At 51.6% G+C, this 25,868-nt stretch overlaps 6 protein-coding genes across 6 annotated transcripts; 3 read left to right on the top strand and 3 right to left on the bottom strand.

Moving 5' to 3' along the window:
* Positions 1-267: 267 nt before the first annotated feature.
* PV08_00418 (dihydropteroate synthase) lies at positions 268-1,749 on the top strand (the record flags this gene model as incomplete). Its single annotated transcript, XM_016374783.1, has 2 exons — positions 268-683; positions 747-1,749. The coding sequence occupies 2 exons, from the start codon at positions 268-270 to the stop codon at positions 1,747-1,749; spliced, it is 1,419 nt and encodes a 472-aa protein (XP_016240059.1).
* Positions 1,750-2,088: 339 nt separating this feature from the next.
* On the top strand, positions 2,089-3,820 carry PV08_00417 (uncharacterized protein; the record flags this gene model as incomplete). The annotated part of the gene is made up of 3 exons (XM_016374782.1): positions 2,089-2,313; positions 2,373-2,609; positions 2,708-3,820. The coding sequence occupies 3 exons, from the start codon at positions 2,089-2,091 to the stop codon at positions 3,818-3,820; spliced, it is 1,575 nt and encodes a 524-aa protein (XP_016240058.1).
* Positions 3,821-4,576: 756 nt separating this feature from the next.
* Positions 4,577-6,676, bottom strand: PV08_00416 (uncharacterized protein; the record flags this gene model as incomplete). Its single annotated transcript, XM_016374781.1, has 1 exon — positions 4,577-6,676. The coding sequence occupies one exon, from the start codon at positions 6,674-6,676 to the stop codon at positions 4,577-4,579; it is 2,100 nt and encodes a 699-aa protein (XP_016240057.1).
* Positions 6,677-13,276: 6,600 nt separating this feature from the next.
* PV08_00415 (uncharacterized protein) lies at positions 13,277-15,885 on the bottom strand (the record flags this gene model as incomplete). Its single annotated transcript, XM_016374780.1, has 2 exons — positions 13,277-13,981; positions 14,101-15,885. The coding sequence occupies 2 exons, from the start codon at positions 15,883-15,885 to the stop codon at positions 13,277-13,279; spliced, it is 2,490 nt and encodes an 829-aa protein (XP_016240056.1).
* Positions 15,886-17,395: 1,510 nt separating this feature from the next.
* Positions 17,396-19,559, top strand: PV08_00414 (uncharacterized protein; the record flags this gene model as incomplete). The annotated part of the gene is made up of 4 exons (XM_016374779.1): positions 17,396-18,103; positions 18,163-18,332; positions 18,525-18,570; positions 18,636-19,559. 4 exons carry the CDS (start codon positions 17,396-17,398, stop codon positions 19,557-19,559), a joined length of 1,848 nt encoding a protein of 615 aa, XP_016240055.1.
* A 3,129-nt stretch (positions 19,560-22,688) lies between these two features.
* PV08_00413 (uncharacterized protein) lies at positions 22,689-25,619 on the bottom strand (the record flags this gene model as incomplete). Its single annotated transcript, XM_016374778.1, has 2 exons — positions 22,689-24,889; positions 24,938-25,619. The coding sequence occupies 2 exons, from the start codon at positions 25,617-25,619 to the stop codon at positions 22,689-22,691; spliced, it is 2,883 nt and encodes a 960-aa protein (XP_016240054.1).
* Between the last annotated feature and the right edge of the window lie 249 nt (positions 25,620-25,868).

The raw sequence follows: 25,868 nt of genomic DNA, 5'->3' as shown, positions 1-25,868 counted from the left end.
TGGATACTTATCTGTGTCAGGCTTACCATCTAATGCGCCCTGATGACCTTGCCGCATCTCGCTGGACATACATCCGGATACATTACTCCCAAGTATAGTGCTATATCCTGCGCACAATGCAGGTATATTACAGCTAGCTATGGATCGCTCTCACGCCTTAGCACCCGACGGAATAGTCAAAGAGCATCTTTGAAGAGGCCAAAATCTCCGCCGCCAGGTCATCGACGTCCTACGATTTCTAGCTGGCGACAGTTTTCATCTACCCCTATGAAGCGGACACAGTCGCCTACCAGGGCTCTGAACAGAGCAGCAGTCGCCTTTGGTAGTAACATGGGCGACCGGGTCGCAAACATCGAAGCTGCTCTGGCCGAGATGAAGCAAAGGGGCCTAAGTGTCGTCAAGACGAGCTCTTTATACGAGACCAAGCCGATGTACTATGATGACCAAGATCCATTCTTCAACGGCGTCTGTCAGATCGAGACATCTCTCGAGCCGATACCATTGTTGGACGTTCTGCAGAGCATCGAAAACGATCTAGGTAGAAAACGAATTATCGACAAGGGGCCCAGGACGATTGATCTTGATATCATACTCTACAACTCCGAACGCATCAAACACCCCCGACTTGAAGTCCCTCATAAATCGATGCTGGAGAGAGAGTTTGTTCTGAGGCCGCTAGCCGAGTAAGTACCACATCACCCTAGCTTGAGTTTTGTATAGTCCAGCAATGGAACTGATTGGCGAAGTATTCTTCCGGAGGAACACGTGCCGCCTAGCTTTTCTTCCAGAGGTAGTAGCAGCACGATCGCGCAGCATCTTAGTTCTCTAGCGACAAAGGACAAGACGATGTCTCCAGTCACTGTGCTCAATTCCCGAATGCCGTTACTTCGCACTCATGACCCAAGCCGCAAAACCCATATCATGGCCATCCTAAACCTCACCCCAGATTCTTTCTCAGATGGTGGGGTACATAGTCCCAAGGATCGGGACTCTATCAAGTCGACAGTCAAGAGATTCATTGCTGCGGGAGTCCAGATCATCGATATCGGAGGACAAAGCACACGGCCAAATGCAGACTTTCTCAGCGCCGAAGAAGAGCTTAGCCGAGTTCTGCCTATCGTCAAAGCTATTAGGGAGATGAAAGAAGCCGAAGATATCGCCATCAGTATTGACACTTTTCACTCCTCAGTCGCGCGTGAGACCATCCATGCAGGAGCTGACATCATCAACGACATCTCGTCCGGGGTGCTGGACGAAGAAATGCTCCCTACAGTTGCAAAACTCGGGAAGACAATCATTTTGATGCACATGCGAGGAAATCCACATACAATGACCAAGCTAACCGATTATCCCGATGGTGTGGTCAACGGAGTAGCTAAAGAACTCAGCGAGCGTGTCAGAGCCGCTAAGACTGCAGGCATTCTGCCATGGCGCATCATCCTGGATCCAGGACTTGGGTTTGCGAAGAACCAGTCTCAGAACCTAGAGCTCCTACGCCGGTTAAGGGATCTTCGAGAGAACACAGAACAGTTGCGGGATCTCGGGAATTATCCGTGGCTCATGGGTCCAAGCAGAAAAGGCTTCGTGGGCAAGATTACCGGAGTTCAACAAGCCTCAAAACGAAGCTACGGCACAGCAGCGGCCGTGACTGCGAGTATTGAAGGCGGTGCTGAAATTGTCCGAATCCACGATGTGGAGGAGATGATTCAAGTGACGAAGATGGCGGATGCAATCTATCGAACCCCTTGAGAACCATGCTCGAGACTCGACAGAAGTCTAGATCTTGAACCATTAACGACATATCATTCAACAACTGATGTCGACTCTTTATGTCTGCGACAATTACTGAGAACTGGAAGATGGATGCGAAGTACAAGAACAAAAAGCGGGTTTGAAATGACGTCACCACGTCAACTACACACCTCGATCTGCAGCGACGACGAGACTATCAAACCAAAAATGAAAAAGAATTAGCAATGGCATCGCAAATGTCCTTTTTTCCCCGACCTTGAGCACTATCAGCACAATCCATGGCCCCTTAGCCGAATATCTGTACAGTCCTGCTCGCATCGCAGTGTCCCGGGAGACATGCCGTCATCTAAGAAAGCAGTGCCTCTAGGACTGCGGTGGCGTGCGTCCACTCTTTTCATCATCTCTACAGTGGCAGTTGGACTGTTCACCGACCTCTTTTTGTACGGGCTTGTGGTTCCAATCCTCCCGTTTATGCTCAGGGACCGTGTTGCTCTCCCCGAGGATAAGATACAATCGTATGTCTCTGGACTGTTGGCTGCATATGCCGGTGCTAGTGTTATTGTAAGCTGCTCGTCTCGTTAGTGTACTGAGGTGCAAGGTGACCGTCTAACAATGTCCAGTGTTCCATACCAGTCGGCATCATCGCAGACAGAACAGGTGCCAGACAACTACCCTTCCTATGTGGCCTGGCAGCCCTCTTAGCCGCAACTCTCATGCTGGCATTTGGCAAGAATATTCCCATGCTCGTCATGGCAAGACTGCTCCAGGGGACCAGTGCCGCTGTCGTATGGACAGTAGGTCTGGCCATGGTCCTCGATACCGTCGGTCCCGAGAATCTAGGCAAAGTGATTGGCACAGTACGTCTGAGATACTAGGCACCTATACTTCCTGCCTGCCCAACTATCAACGCCTTGCAAGTTCTCGTTTCTCCCTCGCACCCACTGACGATCAACAGATCTTTTCATTCATATCGGTCGGCGAGCTCATGGCTCCAGTGCTAGGCGGTGTCCTCTACCGCAAGACGGGGTACGCCGGAGTCTTTGGCCTCGGATGCGCTCTATTGGCCGTCGACTTTATCCTTAGGATATTAGTGATTGAGAAAAAAGTAGCAGCAAAATACGACGGATCGTTCTCTGGCCCCAAGAACCCTCGCGAATATAGCAGTCGAAACGAAGACCAAGACCAAGACACCGAGCAAAATCACGAAGGAGAGACTGTACAGCGGCACCGTGTAGACGCCAACCGGGACGACGACCACCACGAGGACGGGAACCGCAACGACACATCAAGACCGCGCACCGAATACGATCTCCTGTTGCCGAAAGCCACGGACGGCGCAGACAACGGCGACAACGAAAGAAACGATGCTCGCCACGCCATCCCCGCCGGTCAAAACAGGCTGATCCGCACTCTGCCCATCCTGTACTGTCTCACGGACTGCCGCCTCCTCGTCGCGCTCCTGTTGGCGTTCGTGCAAGCGGTGCTCCTCGCGACGTTTGACGCCACGATCCCGACCGAAGCGCAGTCCCTCTTCTCGTTCGACTCGCTGCAGTCGGGCCTCCTCTTCGTCGCCCTCGACGTGCCGTACCTCGTCCTGGGCCCCGCGGCGGGCTGGTGCGTGGACCGGTACGGCACGAAACCCGCGGCGGTCGCCGGGTTCGGCTTCCTGGTGCCGACGCTGGTGCTGCTCCGCCTCCCTCCCGCGCGGCTCACGCCCACCGCCGAGACCGACGTCGTCCTGTTCTGCGGCCTGCTCGCCCTCAACGGCGTGGGCCTCGCGGTCATCGGGTCGCCCAGCATCGTCGAGGCGAGCGACGTCGTCCGACGCTACGACAAAGCCAACCCGGGCTTCTTTGGCGAGAACGGGCCCTACGCCCAGCTGTACGCCTTCAACTCCCTGGTCTTCAGCGCCGGCTTGACCATAGGCCCCGTCCTCAGCGGCGGCCTGAGGGATGCCATCGGCTACGGGAACATGAACCTCGTCGTCGCCGCCCTCTCGGCCTTGACTGCCATCTTGTCATTTTTCTTCGTTGGGGGGACGGATTCAAAACTGTCCATGAGGAAATAGATGTATCGATATATATTGCGGTCGTGGTTGGAGTTTGGGAGGTATTTGCCTTATTTCTCTCTCTCTCTCTCTCTCTCTCTCTCTCTCTCTCTGTCTCTGTTTCAAGGAGGAGGACGAGTCTGTACATATAGTAGAAAGGAACACTACACACTCACACGGTCCAAGGAGGACCTTTGTACAATCACAAAAAGTGCACAACGACAGAGACGCCCAAAGACTCTCCTCAAAGACTTGCGTATACAACATCCCAGAACGTACACATGTGTACAGATACACATATGTAATGTAGTACGAGGCACCTATCTAGGTACCTAGGTACAGGTGACCTACCTCCCTTCACAGTCATGGCCAAGTCCAAGTCTTGCCCTACAGGGGGTGGCGCTTCAAGATTCAATGCATCTCTCTCACCGAAAAATAGAACTCGATGCTTTGCTTTTCGTTTGGTCCATCTTCTTCGATGTACAGGTTACTTACTCGACTTTAGTCAACATGGTTTTCACTCTCCTTCTCATCTTGTAGAAAACAAGTACAGGGTCTAGATTCCAACCAAAAAAGGACAAAATGTCTCGACAAACCAACGAGATCATTTTCTGGACCTCCGTTTCCGCGCTACTCTTTGTCCGAAACAAAACAAACCACTCCATTACAAATCCCTCCAAGCCAGAAAAATAATAGACCCTCCGCTCTCAAAAATAAAAAGATGCCACCGGGTTTTCTTTGGTCATTGTCGTGTGTCGGACCAGATCTGAATTGATGTTATGGTCGGGTAGATCTTTTTTTTGGACGCATCTTAATGATATCGACAATTATCTGATCTGGCAACCAGGACGGAGGGAAAGGGAAAGGGAGTTCGACATTGTTCTCTTTAGCCCACTCGCGCCTCTGTTCCCAGTTGAAAAGATTAGTGAAATACTCGACAAATTCTTGGGCTTGCTGAATACGTCCAGACCGGAGGAAAACGGCATCCAGCGCGCGGATGGTCGACCACACCTCGCCAGATTCAAGACCGCACACTTGGAGACGACCACCCAAGGCCTCCAGGAGATACGTTTCTGCGGCCTCCAACTGATCGGTTCTCAGCAACAGTTCTCCAAATCTGTGCATCATCATCAATCGGTACTTTCCTAGGTCAGAGCGATCGCTGTCAAATCGTTCCACGACTTTTGCAACACTCGCACAGGCACCGACCAGATTACCATGTTCATCGAGAGCCCGCGACATCAAGGCCCAGCCAGCAACGGTAAGGATACTGTGAGGTCCCAAGCGTCGCTCGCAGATGTCAACATACGCTGTCAACAACTGTATAGCGCTTTCGAGCCGTCCGTGATGGAGATCGTTCCACGCCATGTATGTTGCAATGGCCAGGGAGTTCGGATGGTCGATCCCCCATCTACTTGTGATCCGAGCGTGTGCTCCCCGTAGCCGTTGACCCCATTTAGCGGTGTCGCCAGAATTCCTCGTAAACTCAGCAAAAATGTATCGAAATGGCACGGCAAAGGCAGTGTGGTCTTCCAGGTGCTCCGCTTGCTCAAGTATAGTGTAACCGATAGAGAGGAAATTTTTCAGCTCTGCGTCTCGGCCATCTGACTCAAGAACCAAGTGCATCCAGACAAGGCCAGGAAGGATCCAGTCACTGAGTTCACAAAGGCCGTAGCGTAGTCTGATGACCCCGGCTTCGTCATTTTTTGCCTTGATTCCCTTGACCAAGGCTTTGAGGGGCGGCGAGAGGTTTGAAATATCTAGCCTATCAACATCGATCCTGTGACCGAGGAACTCTTCCTCTAAGGAAGTTGAACATTCGCCTGAATCTGAATTGCTGTAGTATCCTTCCTCCATAAGGATACTCAGAGTTTCGGAATTAAGGAAACTGTTCACCGATTCTTCCATGCGCAGATAAGCTCGAATTCTGGGCAACAGGATCCGTGTATCCAGTATAGCGAGGAGGAACCTCAATTGATCGGAACAATGAGTTAGCGTTGGCACGGCGTGACTTAAAGCTGCCGAGCGTTCAGCGCATATCACGGATATTGTTTGAGCACTGAGATTATTCAGTTTCCAGGACGGATCATTATCTTCGCATGTGCTCCATTGGGAGTCGTGGAAGTCCTTCATAACCACTGACGTGGGCGAAGAACAGGCTAAGGGCTCGCCATTCAAGGTAATAATGTTCGGGTGATCAATTTGCACGGTCGAAATTTGGTTCCCCAAGAGAGAATGGCTCGCCCAGTTAGTTTCCAGACGGGCGAAGTTATATTCTTCGTCCAGTTCTCCCTGACTAACTTGGCTATCATTGTCAATCGAGGCAGTCCAATCCGTGTAGTTTGCGAATGGTCTTCCAGGAGCATAACATCCATGGCCGTCCGGCTCACCCGGTATCTCTGGATAAGATTTTGATCGAGTCAGATCGTCCGGTTCAGCTAAATGCCGACTGATGCGAATATCGGCATCCCATAAAATTCGCTCGGCGACTTCGTATGATGGGAGTGAAAACTCGACATGAGCATTTTCATACTTTTTCTTCACCCTGTCACATTCCTTCTTGATCTTTTTGAGGCTGAAATAAACCCGACCGTCCCGCTTTGGTACGTCGAACTTGATTTTGTAGCCATCAACTCGCTCAGAGTTTGCATATGACAGCATTGCCAGGTAATGTTGAGACGGGGTTTTTTTGCTCTCATATTTCCATTCTCTGAGCCGGTTCTTAATCTGCCTTTCACTGCATGAGAAGTCGTTTGAAATGAGGTAGGCCCTAATATCTCCGCATGTCTTGTTCTCGTGCAGGTACATATGATCGATTGTTTCCCTCCAGTAGTCCCACGCATCTTTTGGATGATACAGGGATCTGGAGCTCGACATAGTTGACAGAGGCTTTCGTGCATGCCTAGACAGTCGCTGGCGGGCTTTCGAAACATCGACACTTCTTGAGTTTGTACCTCGATATTGGAGCAAGAACATGTGCTGGAAATCTCTGCAGGCCTCCTCGTCAATCCCACACTTTCTGGGTGGGAGATAATGTAGAAAGCGTAGCTACACATCCAAGCAAACGAATCATGCAGCTTCTGATATGCGGGAAGCCACTGTCGTATCTCAAAGTCTGCCCTCATCGGAGCCGGGGAGAACTACCCAGGGAGTTGCTGAGCATCGATTGATAAACGCGGGCGTGGGTGGTAGGCTCGATAAGAGCTAGGAAGAGAGGAAAGGACCAAATAGATGTAGGCAGGATCGCAACCTGGCCCAGGATATTGATGGTGTTTCTGACCTGTTCTATCCTCGACGGAAAGAGGAACGGTCACGAATTGCATATGCACGAGGAGCAAGTCGCAAGCCGGAAGCGAGTTGAAGAGGGGCAAAGCAGGGGCAGACGAGGATCTTAAAAAACAAACATAGGGAAAACCGAGAAATCGAGAAATCGTTGAGGATGGAAAGTAAAACGTAAATGTAATGGAGGCAGAAGAAGTCAAGACTTCCCATTCGGTGGAACTGCTCACCTCTACTACTGCTGTGCAACAGCTACAGCCCTCCGGTAGGCACAGGAGGTGTGTATCGAATGAGAGGCTGGGGAGAGGCGTAAAGAGCGGACTGCCCTGCATACGCCGGTAAAGAGTCTACTTAAAGGCGGCAAAGGTCAGCCTGAAGATCAGGAACGAAGCGAGAGCGATCGTGAAGAGGGAAGAAGGGACAGAACAACTCACGCGTTGGCATCCTGGAGACACCAGACAACAAGGGCAATCCGAACAGCATGAATGGGGAAACGGGAGAGAACGAGGAGATGAGGTTGGTTCTCGCTGTGCTGTTCGGAGACGGATCGCCGACGTGGAGGAGGAGCGGAAGAAGTTTACTAGTTAGCAGGGGCACAAAGGACTTCCACTCCACAGGGAGAGAACTAGTTAGTAGTTAACCAACTGGTTAAGGTAGTTGATCACTGACAGAGACCTGGGATGCCCCCAAAAGGCGGCCTCTAGCAAGCCTAAGACCGCCTAAGTAACCGCCAATCGTTAGGTCCTTCAAGTAGATGGAAGCCTAAGCTTGTTCTTGTGCACATTATCACAAGAGCCTACAATTGGGGCCTTCAGGGCACGGCATGTAGAGAACAGCCAGTCAAGTACGGACTCACAAGACGGAGTCTCCCGGTGAGATATCAGGTACTCTCGAGTGTACATATAGTCTACAGGTACGGTACTCCGTGCTCTCCAACAGTTGATACGCTGGCACAGGCCTGACCTGGCTGTTCTTAGGCGCTGTCTCATTCGCCCTCTCCGAGCATAGATAGGGGCTAATTACTGAACAGAGTTACGAGCACCTACAATCAGGAACTTGGTTGAGAACCTCCTCTCCCTGCCCAGGTAAATTTCTCAGGGACCCCAACCACGGTCTGCCCGGCTCCTATGTACATGGCATGCGGTGCGGTGTGCATGACAGGCCGGCTTCGTCTCTCTGCTCTCCGCTCCTTCGCCAACGACCCGTTCGAGACGAAGCTCCGTGTTTGCAGGCTGCATGGACAACGCCAGCCAGCTTGCCAACTGGCGTTCGACGTGCATCGAGTGGCGCGTGAGTGGCTGACTTGTGAAGCATGACTGCCCAGCAATCGAGGCATCCACTCGCCTGCCTGAAAAATCTCTCCTTCACCAGTGATGTGATCTTACAACCCCGGCTTTTAGCTGATTGCATTCATCCTGGCTGGCGTTCGTGGGTCATGGCATTTTCGTTCCCCGATGCAATAGAGCACCGTTTACCCATAACGGCCACTCGTTCCATGAGACAAATCTCATTTGTGTCGGGTATCCCGATCCCGCGAGTGGCGGCGCAAGCCCGCGAGAATCATGGAGTCTACGACCGATTGGCAATAGAGTCTCGACGTCAAGACTGGATCGCCTTGATGTTCTGCGTACGAAGGAGTATGGCGCTTGCCTGTGTTGTCCTAGCGATTTTCACATCGTGACCGTGAGTGAGTGGCCTGATTTGTGGCCAGGGGGACTGTCCTGCGAAGTCTTCGGCTGGAGAAAGAACCGTGTTTTCGAGGCTCATTTCGAAAAGATGAGAACCCAGGGGGATTCTCGCTAAGCGAGGGAGGCCCAATGTCAAATAGCTGACTGGGCGCAAACGAAGCACAACAACGACCTCGGCCAGAGACAGATCTTGTTTCCACGCATCCTGGTCCTCAAGTGCTGCTCTACTCCGAACCTTGACGCTAACTGATGCATCTGTGTGTTGCAATTGACTTTGTTGGTGCCACTTTGCACCAACCACGCAGCCTTTCTGGAGTGAACCGACTAGTCCCTGATTCGACGTGCTCTCGAACTTCGAGGAACAGCCTGTCGAACTGCAAGTGGACCACAGGCTCGGCGCGACCAAGGCGAATAGCAAGAGAACGAGATCGAACTATTGTCTAACTTCTGGTCGCTCACTCATTGATACCCGAACGAGGCTTTGACGATCAGAAGTGATATGAGCGAAGACAGCACATCGCATTCTCAAGGAGCGATTCTCATTTCATTCTGTGAGTTAGAACTATAAGAAGAGATTCTGGCGCCGCGGAAACGAAGGATCGACTAGGTCTGAAAAGAAAGCTCATAGCTCATGCCCCAAACAAGATCCTGTAGCAACATGCAGCTTGACTGGCATTCTCTGGTGAATCTGGCAATGCCTCAAATTGCTCAACACTGCATCGAAGCGCCTATGACGATGCCTCCCTCACGAGAGGCCCGGCATAGGCCTCGGCTCTTGCGGTTTAGGAGGTGGCCGTGTTGGAGGCGGTTTTCCGACATCCTTCATAACGTTGACGCTACGGCTACCTCGCATACAAAGCAAGGGTTTGGGCGCCTTCGTTACACCATAGGTCTCGCGACACCCTGGGATAAGTCAGGCAAACTTAACACCGACAAGATATTCATCTCTGTCATACCTTGAATCTCCCCAACGCTGTTGATACCTCCATGATCGTACGAGATATTGTTGGGGCTCGGGGCCTCAACCGCTAGAGATCATGGTCAGTAACTTTGACCGCACGATGAGATGACATAGTGTAGGTGTAGTGCATGACGTCTTGTCCTGCGTACCTATAGCTGTTCGAGTAATTCCTTGATCCATATCGGCAATGACCAAGATGTTCTTGGGTGCCCCCAGGAAATTGTTGTCAGTTTGCGTAGCAACCACGGGTGGAGATTTTGCAGTGGGAATATAAAGAATCAGAAAGGTCGAAGAATGGGCTGGAGGGGGAGTCGATACTTATAGCCACCAGCTTGGGGCGTTTCTCTCAGCGGTCCTGTTGAAAACGCTGGCCACCCACACCCTGTCAAGTCGATGAGTCTGTGCAATAGTCGTTTGACCTTCGCAAAAACTCTGCATCAGAAGCTGCATAGGCTCCATCGGCCAGAAGCCATGGTTCAATTTCAACATGAATGCGTCCATAGCGCTCGGCCGGGTTGACTTTGCAGATCAAGTTGGCGAATTGGACTCGATGATGGGCATGGTTCGAGTGATGTGACACGATCAGTCCCCGGACACGTCTCCAGCATTGGCTGCGGATGTCGGCTAGAAATTGGCCTCTCCATATCGTCCCTGCCGAATGCACGCAAGCAGTATTTGCGAGAAGCCTTGGACTGCATGGGCTATCATGCTGATGCAAGTTATCAGCTGCTTTGCTGCGTTGTTCAGCGGAGGTGCTGAAAGTGGTCATCCGCGAACCTAGGCATTATTGTCAGCCTCTAGGATTTGCCCGCTGAGAAATTCAGCCAGCTGTAGATCTGTACTGTTGGGTAGCTATAGGTGACTGTTTGGCATTGCGGCTCTGCTGTGCGGGCTGTGGTCACATGAGCACCGACAACGCGGACAAGGCTTGCCCTGCTGAGGCATTGGTGTGCCAGATGAGAACAAAAATTGCGCATATTGTGTTGATGTCGAGGGGGAAATATCCCTATGCTCGTTAAATAGGCCCATCGTGGATCGCAGTCCGCGAGGTGTCTGCACTGCTGCGGCACTGTGGTGGGCTCTTGCGTGTTCACTTCCAACAATTGACGGCTTACCAGACAACCTGTCTGCATTGTACCTCTCTGAGAAACAGGTCCTTGATGGCTCAAAAGTTATTGTTCAGGCCCTAACTTTTAGTGACGTCTTTGTGGTCGGCGGACGCGTTTTTGAAACCCCAGAGATGTGATAGTGCTTTGACGACACCACACGACGCTGATATGATAGACAAAAGGCTCGTCGTGGTACAACAGCCAACGTCAGGCCATGATTCATGAGAGCACTATTACCTCACCGTTTCCCCACGTTTGATATGGCACGAGCTGCCTGTATTCGGGGACGGAATTGCAATTGTCCTGTCGGAGACCTTTATCGGCTGAGAATGCACCCGGGCAAGAAAGAAGCAATGTCGACGTCAAGGTACCAAGGCAGACCGAGCCGGAGCCAGCCAGAAAAAGATGTTAAGGACACGGCGGCAAGAGGAAGAGATGAAGGATTGAGGTGGAAAAAGTGAGGACGAAATAGAGTTGCAGTCCAGGGGCTGCGTTAAGGGGGACACTACTGATAAGTCAGTCTGGGCCACACCGTGAGCTTCACGCACTAGTCAGGGTAAGGTATGTGTTTTCGAATCGGAAAAGAACAACCGCACCATCGGCAGATCTGGCGTCAAGAGGTGATGACGAGGAAAAAGAGAGAGCCTTTCTAGGCGTTATCCTGCTACAAGCCTGGTGAAAGGAGACACATATGTTGGCATTTCCCCTTCCTTCCTGCACCATCGCCAGCTTAAGAGCTTCCTCGCCAACTCCTCCCACCAAACTCTCAATCCTCCTCCAACACGCCGGCCGTCCTCCTATCGTACCGTTATACAGCAAGCGCTACCCTCTAGCACGCACTAGGCTGGTGCTCAACTGGCATTGCTTACACCGGTTAAGTCCTTGGAGACAGATGCGCCGAAGCAAGCCACTTAGTGGTGAGACCCCTAGGTGGACTGACAATCCAGCAGATGGCCTTGCCCACGTACCTGGACCTGACGAATCCATGTGCCCAACGTGGTCCTTTCAACTCCTGCGACTGCAAAGACCACATCCTCAAGTGCAGTCGGCCCGCATGATATGCGAGTCACTGGAATTGACCCTATGAGAGACGAGGACGTCTGAATGTGGCTGACCAAATACATTGCTCGCTGCTCTCCTCCGCACTCATTGCTCACGGCGCTTAAGCATCTGAGGCATGCTCGCTGAAGATGCCTAATACTTTAGCCTCGACGCTCAATGGCCACAAAATGCGTTGCATATTTCACACGCATCCATTCAGCTGTGATCCGAGGCCACAAATACTAAATGGACTAGACTTTGTTCAGACAAAATGCTTGGGTATGGGTAAAGGATGAAATTGGCGGGACAAATCAAAACTCCGAGCAAAGGCGAGAGCAATTTTGTTGCGGTGAGTGTCCTGCTGACGCTCTTTTTTTTGTCTACGACTCGTCTACGTTCTGTATGAGACATTCTTGAAATTGGTTGCTTCCTGGTTCCAGAATGCATGGCACAGGCTGTTTGTGAGGAGAGACAGCAATTTACACTCGACTCAGACCGCCTCGATCGAGTGCCGAGTGTGCTCAACATCATCTGCACCAGCGCATACCACGCATACTAATGCATGCAGCCCTTGTGCCACTGCTAGTGTGCAGGAGAGGATGTGAATGTTGACCGCTTCGTGCACTTGGAGTGGCCCTTTGCCATCTCAAAGAGCCCAAGGCGCATGTTTCGGGTACGATATCTTCCCAATCTGACACGGCACGCCATCCTTCACTGCGTTAGGGGTGCGCTGGTGCTGACGAAGCCCGGGCCAGAAGACGAGTGCAAGTCGGACACACGTTTATCATGCTCGAGGAGTGGGCCAACGAACATAACTGGCTTGATTTCATTGTTCGTTGGTGCCAATCACTTTGATTTCTTCAACATATCCGCACTTCCAGCACGCAACCCTTGGAATTTGCAAGTTGGCAGAAGCAGAACCTTGGCCCTTGTGAAGCGCGGGATGCATGGTTGATGTTTGGATCTGGACTCGCAGCTAGCCCCTTCGCCGCGCGTTCTGATTTCGATGCTGGTCAAGACACCGAACCATTGGTTCGTGAGGTCTTCCAAACCCAGAAAGACAGCTGGATTTCTCAACTCCAAAGGATGTCATTCGAGGAACGTGGCATAGTGATCTGCACCTACATGGCATAGAGGACGCTCCAATTGCTTTGCATACACGATGAGGAAAACACCCAACCGGCTCGGGACTCGGGCCTATGGAATTAATTGCCGACTGACGTGGACAATAGTGTTTCTTCTTCAGTCACGGCATTGATCGTACGCGCACAAATTTGAAGTGTGCAGCTCTCAATTGTCAATTCTGGGGGCCATCAGGGCGTTGTTCAGGGACACAATCATTCCCAGACAGAGCCAAAGGCCACTATTTCCAGGCGTAGCATCCCATATATTTGAACGCCTAGACATCGCTGCACCATTTTACCAGGACATCACCAACACCAGTCCCACCAGCTCTTTCTTTGACAGCCCAGGCTATTTCATCCAAAGTTACATCGACTCTAAAGATTTTCGTGCCTACACCCTCACCAGCCACAAGTCCATCGTCACCCGACCTGCCTGTGCCTCCGGCACCCGCTCCCGAGGCTGGCACGATGACCTCCCACTGCGCAAGGTCTTCCCACGCCCCTCGCGCCGTTGCTTTGCTCCACTGTCGTAGACCGGCACCGGTCAGCGTCGAGCCACCCCTATTCATAACTGACAGCGACGACCGCTGCAACTTTGCCCGAGCAAGAAGTTCAGTGTAATGAGTGTAAGCGAGAGCAAAGTTGACGGCGAGCAGATTGTGGACAGTCTCCAGACGAGCAGCAGCAATGAGTAGAGAAAGATGAAGAGTCGGGAGCTGCGGAAGCAGCATTAGAAGAGATGGTGCTGCCGTCGACACAGCGTCGATCATGGAGGTGACGTTAACGGCGACGTCGTTGGTGTTGTTGTTATTGTTATTGTTATTGTTGTTGTTGTCGTCGTCGTCGTCGTCATCAGCGATCGGGACTGAAAGAGTGGCCACGGGGATATACAGTGCCGCAAGAACATCCGGGAGAGACTTTGTGCTATAGTAGGTCTTTTTCAGAAGTGCTTGGATAGTAGACGACGGGAGGAGTGTGGTCTGGCGTTGAAATGTAAGTGTTAGTCACAGTAAGAAAAGAAGATCTGTCTTTCTTGAGTTGTGGGTAAGAGCCGTTCAAGTGCTTCACCCTGCTCAATCCTTTCCCGGGCATAGCTCACCTTCATGGCGTGATTCCATCTCTCCCTCCACTCGAGTTCGTCTTTACTGACACCCAGGGCCTCCTTGCCGTCAACACGCATCGACAGAATACTCGACACGGTCTCCTCGAACGCGGGAAGGCTCTTCGCGCTGGGCACGTGGAGCCAGCGATGGCTGAAGCGACTCTTGACTCGCTTCTCAAGACAGTCGACGACGTCCATCCGTGTCGAGCATCCGATTACCGCGATGGGGGCTTTCTTTGCCTGCGCAATGTCAAACAGGTTGTACAGCAGCGTCTGTCTCGGGTGTGTCGTGAAAAGGTCAAATTCGTCCATGATGAAGATGATGCTCTTTGTTGTCTTGAGATCTCCATTGTCGCCTCCGTGGTTGTTATCTATGTCCATGTCCATGGTGTCCAGATCAGGCTCGGCAAGCTCTTCAGGATGAGAGAGCAAGCTAAGCAGACTTGCCATGGTGTCGGCGTAACTCGATACTTCGCCTGCCTCCTCTTCTGGCACGGCCATCTCGCGGCCAAGTTGGCGCCATATCTCGCGCAGAGCGAGCTTGTCGTCTGTCTGGAAGAAGCCGTCTAGCTTGACGACATGGAAGTCGTCGGCGTAAGACCGAGTTAGATCGGCCAGGGCGTGTGACACGAGCAGGGACTTGCCGCTGCCTCGAGATCCGAGCAGAAGTAGTGAGTTGGATTCGCCGGCGGTTATGGTTGCGAAGAGCAAGGAGTGGAGGGTGCTATATTGAGTGTGGAGGTGGCATATAGGTGGAAGGGACTTGTTGGTTATACGGCGTAATATCTCGCCCTTGATCGTGGCAACGTGCTCATTATCCCGCTGGTGTAGTAGTGTTTGCTTGTCACCGTGTATATCCGCGCCTGCAGTATTTAGTAAGAGTATCTCGTCCACGTCAGGGACTGTTTGAATGTCCGGCACATCCAAGTCATCGTCTGAAGCCGACTGAGGCAGCTCGGTATCGCCTGGTGCATGTCTGTTTCTACTCGGTGTACTCTGATGGGCATCGGCAGTGTTCTCTGATGCCTGTCGGGTCTTGTTTGTTTCTTGCGACTTGGCCGAGTTGTTGATGTCCCTGAAACCAAGCTGTGCCTCAATTTGCCGTTCGTCTGCATCAAAGACTACCGATTTTCGCGGGCCGCTCTTTGTCGTATGTCCACGCCGGGTTGGAGTCAGAATACTTTTTGGTTGCTGCGACTGCAAGTCACTTTCGATCCTACCAACCGCGGACTTGGAGGCTTTGCCCTTTGAAGCCGATGTGTTGGTCGACCGCTTCTCTATCCGGGTTGTATCAGATGAAAGGGCCCTTGAAGAAGCTTTTCGACCAGAGCGTTCTGGTGGTTCAATATCGTCTTGTTCATTCTGGTGGGCCTGTCCTGAGACAGTGTTTCCTGCAGGTTTTGTAGGTTTTCCAAGAGAACCGTCTTCTCCTTTTTTCACATTCCTTCTGATAGGCTTCTGTATGCGAGTAGGAGTGGCGTCCTCCTCAGCTTGGGCGGCGCGTTCGGTGGGCTTTCGTTTCCGAGTACTGCTGCGGCGCGACGTTGTCTCTACCAATTGAGTACTATCTTCGGGGGGCTCTAAAGGTCTAGCATCTTCCTGTTCGGTACTAGATGGTGCTGATTCATCGTTGTCCGAGACGACACCATTTTGCTTGCTACTCTGGCTCCGGTGAGTTGTCGAGTCGCGCGGAATTGAAGTATCGAGAGTCGTTCTTCTGGTAGCATACGTCCCAGTTCGTCGCCGCTTCGAGGATCGAGGAGAGGCTTCGTATTCCTCCATTGTGTATCTATGTTGCCTTTAGTCGGTCACTAAATCGATGAAGGAGACATTGTGCTCGTCAGAGGCAGGACGGGATGTTGACAGGTGTGTCTCCGTCTTAACATTGTCGTCTGAGATGCAAGCACTTTACGCGACGCGTCGGCAAACTTGCCTAGAATTCCACGCGTTTGGAGGGCGACAGGCTCCTCAGCACCACCAAAGTTCTTATTTGTGTTTAGATACTTTAGATACTAGGTACGTTAACGCCAGCTTGTCCAAATCGATGTGCATCGCACACTCGTGCAGGGCATGCGCATGCTAATCCTCAGGTCGGTACATGTCTTGGTTCAAGGCGAGAATCAATACTTAACCGAAGCACAATTTACACCAATGAAGTCGGAAGACATCGCAGGGGGAAGGGTTTTTACTAGGCTTGGACATATAAGAAAGCGAAGCAACACCCTTCTCTGAAGATGTCATCTAATCAGAAAAAGACTGTACGCATACATGCGGCCAAGTTTGTGCATTGAACAAGCCCCTGAGTGCACCGAGATTGACGCGAACTCACGGACCGACTCTCTCGCCATACGAGACTGACTGAGATGCTCCTCCATCAGATCATTGCTCTAATATATGCCTAACGTTCGATGCTGATATTTCAGAGGTAACGCGGCGAGGTGCTTTCGCCTCATGCTTCGATCATTAATCATCTTACCACCGAGTTCATAGCGGAGGTCTGCTTGAGCGCTACGCCAATGCCACTACAGCGTTGCCATAAAGTCGTCCTCCGTCAATCATCGGACAAATCGCATTCGACTACGACGGCGGCGATCTCTTTCGCTTGCAACGTACGTTAGGCGCGGTGCTCCAGAGTTACCTGTTGTGTAACAGAAGATGAGGGGGTGCATTACATGATCAAAAGCGATCTAAGTTCTGATCTGGGAGAGTTTGGCATGAGGTGGGCACAAGACAATTTCACCGAGCTCGCTGCATGCACCTGCCTCGCCGTTACCCTCTACCAAACCCTTGGAAACCCCATCAACGAAGGGTGACAGGTCTAGGCGACGCCTGGCCCGAGCGACTTGAAAAAGCTTTGTGGGGGTGGATGGCCCCAACAACCCCAGCCTCTCGTTTGGGGAATGACCTTGACCACGATCGCTTCGCTTCATCCCTAGCAGCAAATCATATGGCTCTCCCAGCGCCATCACCCCGTCGCCTCTCTTACCGGCCTTTTTCTCGGTCGCAATCGACGAATCAGCTGACTATCGCTGCTTCCCATCGAACTCTCAAGATCCAGCTCACATATGCCATCATAATTAGACACGAGACTGTCAAAACTCTTTCCTCCCATCGTCGCTTTCTTCCTCGTATCTCCAGGAATTGCTTCTGGTCATGACTTCTGCAGTCTCAGAGTCCTGTGTCCTATCCAGCAAATTCAGTATCAATGATGTCTCGCTACCCTTCTTCACGTGTCCGAAAAGGCTCACTTGAGTCATGAAGTGAACTATGATTGATCCGGACTCGATTAACGATGACTGATGCGAACAATAATGGCCATCGCCCTGGCTTTTCAAGGGAGTCCGGGGCCTCAACTGACAAGGCTCATCCTTCCGAATTTTTGGAGTTCGTCACCCTGGGTGATCCAACGTTGCAGCATCTAGAGCGTTTGAAAACTCAGCAGGAGCAGGAGAGCAACCAGCAGACTCAGGTCAATGTCACCAACTCCAACGATGAACTCTTTTCGGGCCTTTTCCACGCTATCCCAGATCTACGCAGGCTATCTACCGATGCTAGAGCAGCCACAAAAGCCGAGCACACCATGACCTTTCTGCGAGGATGCAGATTGTACCCTAAGGCAATAATGTGGTCCGTCCTTTTGAGTATGACCATCGTCATGGAGGGTTATGATGGAGCCTTGATCAACAGCTTTTACGCATTTCCTGTGTTTCGCAAATCCTACGGCACCCCGACCAACCACAAGCCTGATGATCCGAATTCTAAGCCCGACTATCAGATATCCCCAGCGTGGCAGACAGGATTAACAAATGCCGCGGTTTCTGGCGAGATTTTGGGGCTAATGTTTAACGGATTCCTGACTGATAAGTTCGGTTATCACAAGACCATGGTCGGGTCCCTAATTGCAATGTCATTATTTGTCTTCCTGGCATTTTTTGCCGTCAACATCGAGATGTTGCTCGTCGCGCAGATCTTTTGTGGCTTCCCGTGGGGCGTATTCCAGGTGAGGATCTCTTTTTCCTTTCATTGCTGGCTTACATCTTAACATGTTTGTCAACACAGACCCTGTCTACTACCTACGCGGCCGAGGTCATGCCGATGACTCTAAGAGCATATTTGACTAGCAGTGTCAACATGTGCTGGTTGATAGGACAGCTGCTGGCCGCCTCAGTGATTCGAGCTTTGGTTCACAATACGTCAGAATGGTCGTATCGACTTCCTTTCGGACTTCAGTACGTTTCTCCTCAGTTTATCATGTCTCTACCTTCTATGTTATAACCCCGTGTTGTTCTTGAGGGTCTAGCCAAGGCTTTTAATGTGACGTGGGAGATGCGCTTGATCAGACCAAGGCTTCTTCTTTTGTACTCCTTCAACCTCACAATACAGACTCGAGCTCTTATGCTGACTAGATCTGCACGATACAGATGGGCATTTGCCGTTCCTATCCTTATCGGCGTCCTGTTTGCTCCAGTGAGTAGCCTTGTTCCTGATGTGTCCGCGGATTAGCCACGTCATAATGGCCTAACAGACAATAGGAGAGTCCGTGGTGGTGCGTCCGGCATGAGAAGATAGACGAAGCGAAGAAATCTCTTTTACGCCTGACCACGAAAGGAACAGACCCCGACTTCAATGCCGACGAGACCATCGCCATGATGCAACAGACCAACGCAGTGGAAAAGTATCTCAACGGTGGCGGCGTCTCATATCTTGACTGCTTCAAAGGCACCGACCTCCGCCGCACAGAGATCTGCTGTGTGGTATGGTGCACGCAGGCCCTTGGCGGTGGTGCCATGACCGGATACGCAGCGTACTTTTACGAACAAGCAGGCTTCAACACCGCCAACAGCTTCAACCTCGCAGTAGGCATGTACGCAGGTGCCATCTGCGCCGGCATTTTGTCGTGGGTTGGCATGCGCAAGATTGGCCGACGCACGCTATACATCGGCGGCCTCGCTGTCTCACTAGTACTACTCATAGTGACCGGCATAGTCGGCACATTACCCGAAACGAATACCACATCTTGGACGCTGGGATCGATGCTCATCGCCTTGACCATCGTTTATGACTTCACCATCGGACCCGTTTGTTACGTTCTCGTCGCCGAGGTTCCGTCGACCCGTCTGCGTGTCAAGACGGTCGTCCTCGCCCGGGTCGCGTATAACATTGCCAGCATCGTCATCAACATCCTCACGCCACGAATGCTCAACCCTTCAGCGTGGGACTGGAAAGGCAAATCCTGTTTTGTGTACGCTGGCACTGCGCTCGGATGTCTTGTGTGGTGCTGGTTTCGGCTCCCTGAGCCTTTCGGCTTGACTTACATGGAACTGGACATCCTGTTCGAGAAGAAGGCGGCCGCGAGGAAATTCAAAGAGTTTCAAGCTAATCTCGCCGGCACGGGATACTTTAGCCTAACTCAGGCGGGTACCAGATCCGACAGCGTTTGGAGAGGGTATCAATGAGGAATGGGAGGAAGGAAGGGATAAGACATCCACGCATGCGAGCACCCCTCGGCAGGCGTGGTCCGGCAGCTATTCTAAAACACGACCAATGGACGGAAATGCACACAAAGCAAGTCACCGCGGCGTACCTTGACTTGCCACGTGTAGACGAAGTGAAAAAGGAGTAACACTGTACAGTCACACAAGGGTAATTATCCCTAGTTAAGCGCTAATTCTCTCTCGGCTAGGCTGTTACGTGCCAGGTAAATTACCTGTTTCCAACACTCAACTTGAGTACTCTCACACCTCTACCACCTAGTACTCCTGCAACCATGGCAGGTTCTAGTCCTCCAACGACGCCTAAGCGTCATCGACTTAATCGAGATCAACGACGAGATATCCTCCTCATGCGACGACTTGGTTATACTTATCAATATATTGCGGAGTTCCTGAAAATCTCACAACACGCAGTTCAATATACCTGTCAACGTCAACAAGCCACTCCACAACATCATAACGCAGGAAGACCTCCTCGTCTATCTAAGGAAGAGACAGATAGAGTTGAACAGTTTATTATTCAATCACGCCTAAATCGTCGAATGTCATATTTACAAATTGCAGAGACTCTCTAGCCTGATGGTGAGGTGAGTACGTTATCTATTCAGCACGCTCTCCACGCACGTGGCTATTCTCGACATATCGCAGTTCAAAAACCTCCTTTATCACACGCCAATCGATTAGCACGTCTTGAATGGGCTCAAGAGCATCTTACATGGACAAGAGAACAATGGGAGAGAGTTTTATGGAGTGATGAGACCTGGATAACACCAAAAGCACATCGTCGAGTGTGGGTTACTCGACGTCATGGAGAGGAACTCGATCCAACCTGTGTTGTTGAGCGTCAACGGCGCATGAAAGGTTTTATGTTTTGGGCCTGTTTTAATGGCAATCAACCAGGTCCTTATCTATTCTGGGAGAAAGAATAGGGCACTATCAACTCACAAACCTATTCGGAGCGAATTATTCCACTTATTGAGGGTTGGATAAAATATTCGATACAAGAGAGAGGAATTTCACTTCTATTTATGCAGGACAACGCTCCATCTCATACAAGCAAGGAGACTATGGAAGAATTCACAGCAAGGAATGTTATTCCTATTATATGGCCAGCCTATTCGCCAGATCTCAACCCCATCGAGACTATATGGAATGAAATGAAGGATTGGTTGATGCGGCACTATCCTGGAGAACGTGAGGTTCCATATGAGACACTCCGACAGCGCGTTATAGAGGCCTGGCATGCTATAGATGGGAGCAACCTGTTCCAATCGGCCGTTGATAGCATGCCTCAGCGTTGTCAGGCTGTGATCGATGCCAATGGAGGCCATACCAGGTGGTAACAGGCTGTAAAATGACGAAGTTGTTGTTGCTCTATTAGGTATAGGGTCAAGAACCATTTAGCGCCTTACTAGGGATAATTACCCTTGTGTGACTGTATGATCTGTCGCTCCCCGACGGTCTGAGGAGTTTCAAGTACCCTCCCTCTTGGGACGTTCGCGCCGAGTTGCCCTTTCAAACTCGACAGCCGCCGGTGCTGGGGAGACTTAATTGGTCAGGCCCTTCTGCGAGGTGCAATACGAAGCGAGTGGGATCGATGGGACGAGTCCAGCCGACAGGTTACAACAACTCACGGCTCGCCGCCCCGTGCATACATACACACCTACCCTACGGGGAACTTCGTTAGTTTGCGAGTACGGATTCATGTTCAAGGGAACCCACGTTCGACTTGTGTACACGCAGCCTTGCGTTCGGCGTTTCACCATCAAGTCAACCCCTGAACAGTGAAACGTACAAGTGCTCGCACGCTACCCGCGGTTGTATTAGACTAGTGGCCGGATGTCGAATGACTTGCATGATGTCGATGATCCCAACGACGTGGGTCATTCCACATACATACTATTGTTATGTCGGTCTTGTACAATCCTGGACAAGCGCAAATCAACCCCCTTTCCTCTCGGCAGCGGTTGCACTTACCACCATTCGTGGCGGTTCATAAAACAAACCACTACGAATACGGAGGCCGATTTCGAAAATAGTACGCGTACTCCGTACGGGCTATACATCACACTATGCTTCGTAAAAGTGGCATGTGCTCACAGAGTATTGTACTACTGTACGTACGCAGCACTCGCACTAGCAATGCGTACGTGTACCATGAACCTTTGCCCGCAAAAGAAAACAATTGACTAGGTACTGACTGGCCTTGTTGACAACCGTAAACATCGACATGGCTCGCTTCGTCAACGACTCACTCTCAAGCGAAGTTTCTGCTTCTCCAATGCCTACCCTAGCCAAGATGACTTATAGCTTTTTGTCGAAAGAAACAAAAAAAAACATTTTGGGACAACTGTACAGTTTTGGTTCTTGAAAGCCCTGTCTTGATTGCATTGCGTTTTTGCTTCTATCTATTTGGATTGGGTTGTAAAGTTTTTTTGGGTAATGCTTCATAAAAAACAACTGCCAGAAGAGTAAAGGGTCGAGAGCAACGCATCGATATCAATGCAAAGCCGCGCACTCGATGCCACTCACATGAGTCCCATCTCTTCTGTCGGCAATAGACATGATCGTGGGCAGCAAAATAAAAGTCAATCAACTCCCCAACCGCGAAACAAGAAATTCCAGCGTGGATAGACGTTAACAGTCCACCACGAATATTGACGTTTTCCGACCCATTGACCAGGAGGCGTTTTGGTGCCCCTCAATAGATAACCCATGTATCGATGCAATCCGTAAAATGCGCGAGTGATAACCTTTGATGTCCATGACCAAAGCCCAACCTGAACGCGTCCCATGCATGCGAAAAGTATCACGATTAGAAGGTTGACCTCGACCATTGTGCGCAACACCACGCGATCTCGATCTTTCCCAAGAAACCCATCCGGGTTTCCGTAACTGCTGCAAACCAAGGAGAAATGCCCCGTTCCGATTGCTATGATGAATGTACAAATGAGCAGGACCACTTCTACTCAACATGGTTGAGCGGAAGGCTTGGTTGGACAAGAATCGAACGGATATAACGTATCGTCTCCAGTTGGAGTTCCAGACCAAAGCGCCTGGCTAATGCAATAATAGAATGAAGGTGAAGGGGCATTATGCGAAAGCTGCCGGCTCGTCAGAGATCATTGCCAGAGGTCGAAATAAGCCTCTCATGTCGAGGACTTCTGATGCTGCAGCGTAATTCTCGTCGATATATGCAACACTTCCAGGTTCCTCGCCCCTCCGAGCACCGTCTGTTCGACCCCATTCGCGAGCTTGTTTGAGTCCCTGAAGAGCCTGCTGTAAGCGGGTATCTGGAGGTAATTGCCAGTCATGAAGACGATCAGGTTGTAGAAATGCTCGAGCAAGCCAGTAAAAATGGACCCCATCACGGCAGAATCCGATACGCTTGGGGGCTTCGGAGTATCCATCGGATGCAGGGTACTGAATGGGCAAATCTGCGTCCCAAGACTGTTTCCACCGAGCCAAAGCCATATTGAGAGAGTTGTACATATTAGTTGTCTGCTCCAGAGAACTGTTACTTGACGGAGAGGCCCCGGGGCTGCCGAACGAACGCTGACGTTGAACTTGCCAAATTTCCGAATGAAGTGCGTGAATAAGGATGAATTTGGAATAGATGTTGGTGGTTCGAGGATGCATGAGTACTGACGTACTATGCAAGGCACTCATCGCATGGTGCATCTCCAGCTGCTTTAACCGGTGAGATCCCGTCACGTTGATCCGCGATTGTGCCGCAGGGCCTCGGAGACCAAGCGCCTGAGCACAAGTCTCAGCATCCTGGGCTTCCCATGCAGCATCATCGCAAGGCAGGGGAAGTTTGATCTCAGCCGAGGAGAATTGAGGGGGAACATTGAAGTACATGCACATGGCAGCGTCCCACAAGAATACCGAAAACATCAACCTGGAACGCTTCTCCTGTTCGACCCATGAGCGCCAGTCCCAGCGAGAAGGGTCGGCTTCGTCACCTGGCTGTAGACTGTGAAGATAGCTGTAGCCGATGGGATCATCAGGCCCGGCCAAGGTCAACAAGTCAAACGTTCGCACCAGGTACATGATTCTCTTGCTTTCAGCCCGTGCCAAAGCGCGCTCGTCAGGGCCGCCATGCCAGACGACAAGGGTTTGCAAGATCGTCAGCGCCAGAAGCTCTTGATATTCGATGCCGGATGCTGAAAACTGCGAATACGGTATGCCGTGCTCCAAATTTTTGAGAATGCTCGAGGTCCGTTCAACGCCTTCTTTGACGCGCTGCATCAAGACCCGCACCTGATCTTGTGAAATACGATCCGAATATACAGCTCCAGTGCAGATAATGACAAGGGCGAGGCCGTCGTAGGCGGTAAGGAAATCAAAAGTTGGTATGTGCAGCCATGGGAAATGGCCTTGGAAATTTGGGAAAAGATCGAGAAAGTGTTGGATTGCGTCGACGGTCAGGTATGCTTGCAAATTGAGGTTATTTTGCTGCTCTTGGAGCGATTCCTGTATTCCCCCAGGGAAGACAAACGTTAATAAGGCGTTCACTTTGGCTTGCAACAAGTCTTGCTGATATGCATGCAGGTTCCAGAGAGGGGGTCCAAGCGTACCGTCAGCTCCAAGGCTCGTAGAAGGAATGTAGTAACCATTCGATCCACCTTCATGAGATTCATACTCCTTTTTCACGTCACCCTGTGACTGATCATATCCACCAAACATGGGGTTCATGTAGCCCTCGTTGCCCCCGGGAGGGAACATGTGATTCCATTCGTCTCCCATGTGATGAGCGCCAGGCATAACGTTGCGCTTGTCGTCCCCTCCACCGGGCTGCATGCCGTAGTGATTAGGATTTGTAGAAGTCGACTGGTACATCAGCTGATTGCCTCTAGCATCATGCATCTGCCACGAGGCGTGGCCATTGGGATCCATACCGCCAGGCGCAGCACCCGCCTGCATGGCTTGTCCCTGACGTTGCATATCACCTTGACCGTTGGCACCCATTCCATAAGCCATTCCAGGCGCAGAAGCAGTCGTGGTAGGCGCAGACGTGCTCGGCATAGTGGCAGTAGTGTAAGGAGGGTTCGCCATGACGCCACTAGTGGGGGTAGAAGCGTTGGCTGGTGAGTTGTTTTGTCCGGCGGCGGCAGCAGCTTTCGCAGCAGCTTGCTGGGACTTTTTGAGATGGGCGGCAGGGTTGGATAAGTGACTGGCCCCGGTGGGGTTGCCACGACGGACGGAACATTTTTGAAAGTGTCGCTTCAGGATATCACTTCGACTGAAAGTATCGTTGCAAAGGACGCACATGTACGGTCGGTCACCCGTGTCTGCGAAGTGTTAGCTCGGAACGGCGCAGCAGCAAAGGGGGTACATACGTCTCAGCATGTGACGCTTGAGATGCTTAGCATGGAGGTAGGTTTTGGTGCAGTTGGGGCACGGAAATTTGCCGTCGGCATCTTTCTGAGGGACAGCGTTGCTCTTTGTAGAACCGTTGACGCCGTTTGCCATGACCGGAGGCCGGCCAGGCGCACTGGGCAAGATGCCTCTTCTGCCTTGCGAACCGACCACATGAGTTCTCGTTGGATCGCGCCCTACATCACTCGTCATGCCGGGCATCGACTCTGCACCGGTCCAAGGTTGTCCGCGGTTGTCAGGTTGAGGGTACCCTTGTCCAAGAGCATCGATATTTGGGCGTGGCGGTGCCGGAGCAAGTGGCTGCGGGTAGTTCTGACGAGGCGGCGGCTGTTGAGGATAGCCCTGGTGTTGCTGGGGGGGTTGTTGCTGGGGAGGCTGTTGCGGCTGTTGATGAGGGGATGGCAGCATGGAAGTCGGCGGCAAACCACTCATGGATCCCTGAGGGTTCATCTGTGAGGCGTATCGATTGTCGGGTGCAGGCGAGGGCACCGGGGCAGTTGAAGGTGCAGAGGTGTAGCGAGGCAGATCGTTGCGGTACTGTTGCTGCATGTAGTTTTGACCCGCAGGAGGGAGCTGCGAGTAGTTGATGGGTGGCAGATGAGTGTTGTTCTGGTAAGGAGGCATGCCGTAGGTCGTAGCCATGTTGTTGGGATTGTATGTATTCTGCGGTGTTCCAACACCGGACGATGTTGTCCTTGAAAGTGATTGCCTAGGGTCCATCACCTGGAAGCAAATCTATCTGTGGAGTCGCAGAACTCAACCGACCATGGGACGACCGAGATGAGCGACTGCTGAGGATGAGAGAGAAAGCGTCGTAGGATGGGGACACGAGCGTCGAGATGCGGGTCGATGGAAGTCGATGACTTTTGTCGATTGACTTTCAGTGAAGGC

The sequence above is a fragment of the Exophiala spinifera genome, assembly GCF_000836115.1.
Source record: "Exophiala spinifera strain CBS 89968 unplaced genomic scaffold supercont1.1, whole genome shotgun sequence".
NCBI classification, from domain to species: domain Eukaryota; kingdom Fungi; phylum Ascomycota; class Eurotiomycetes; order Chaetothyriales; family Herpotrichiellaceae; genus Exophiala; species Exophiala spinifera.
The sequence above is the reverse complement of the archived record's forward strand: the minus strand, read 5'-3'. Positions and strand labels throughout refer to the sequence as shown.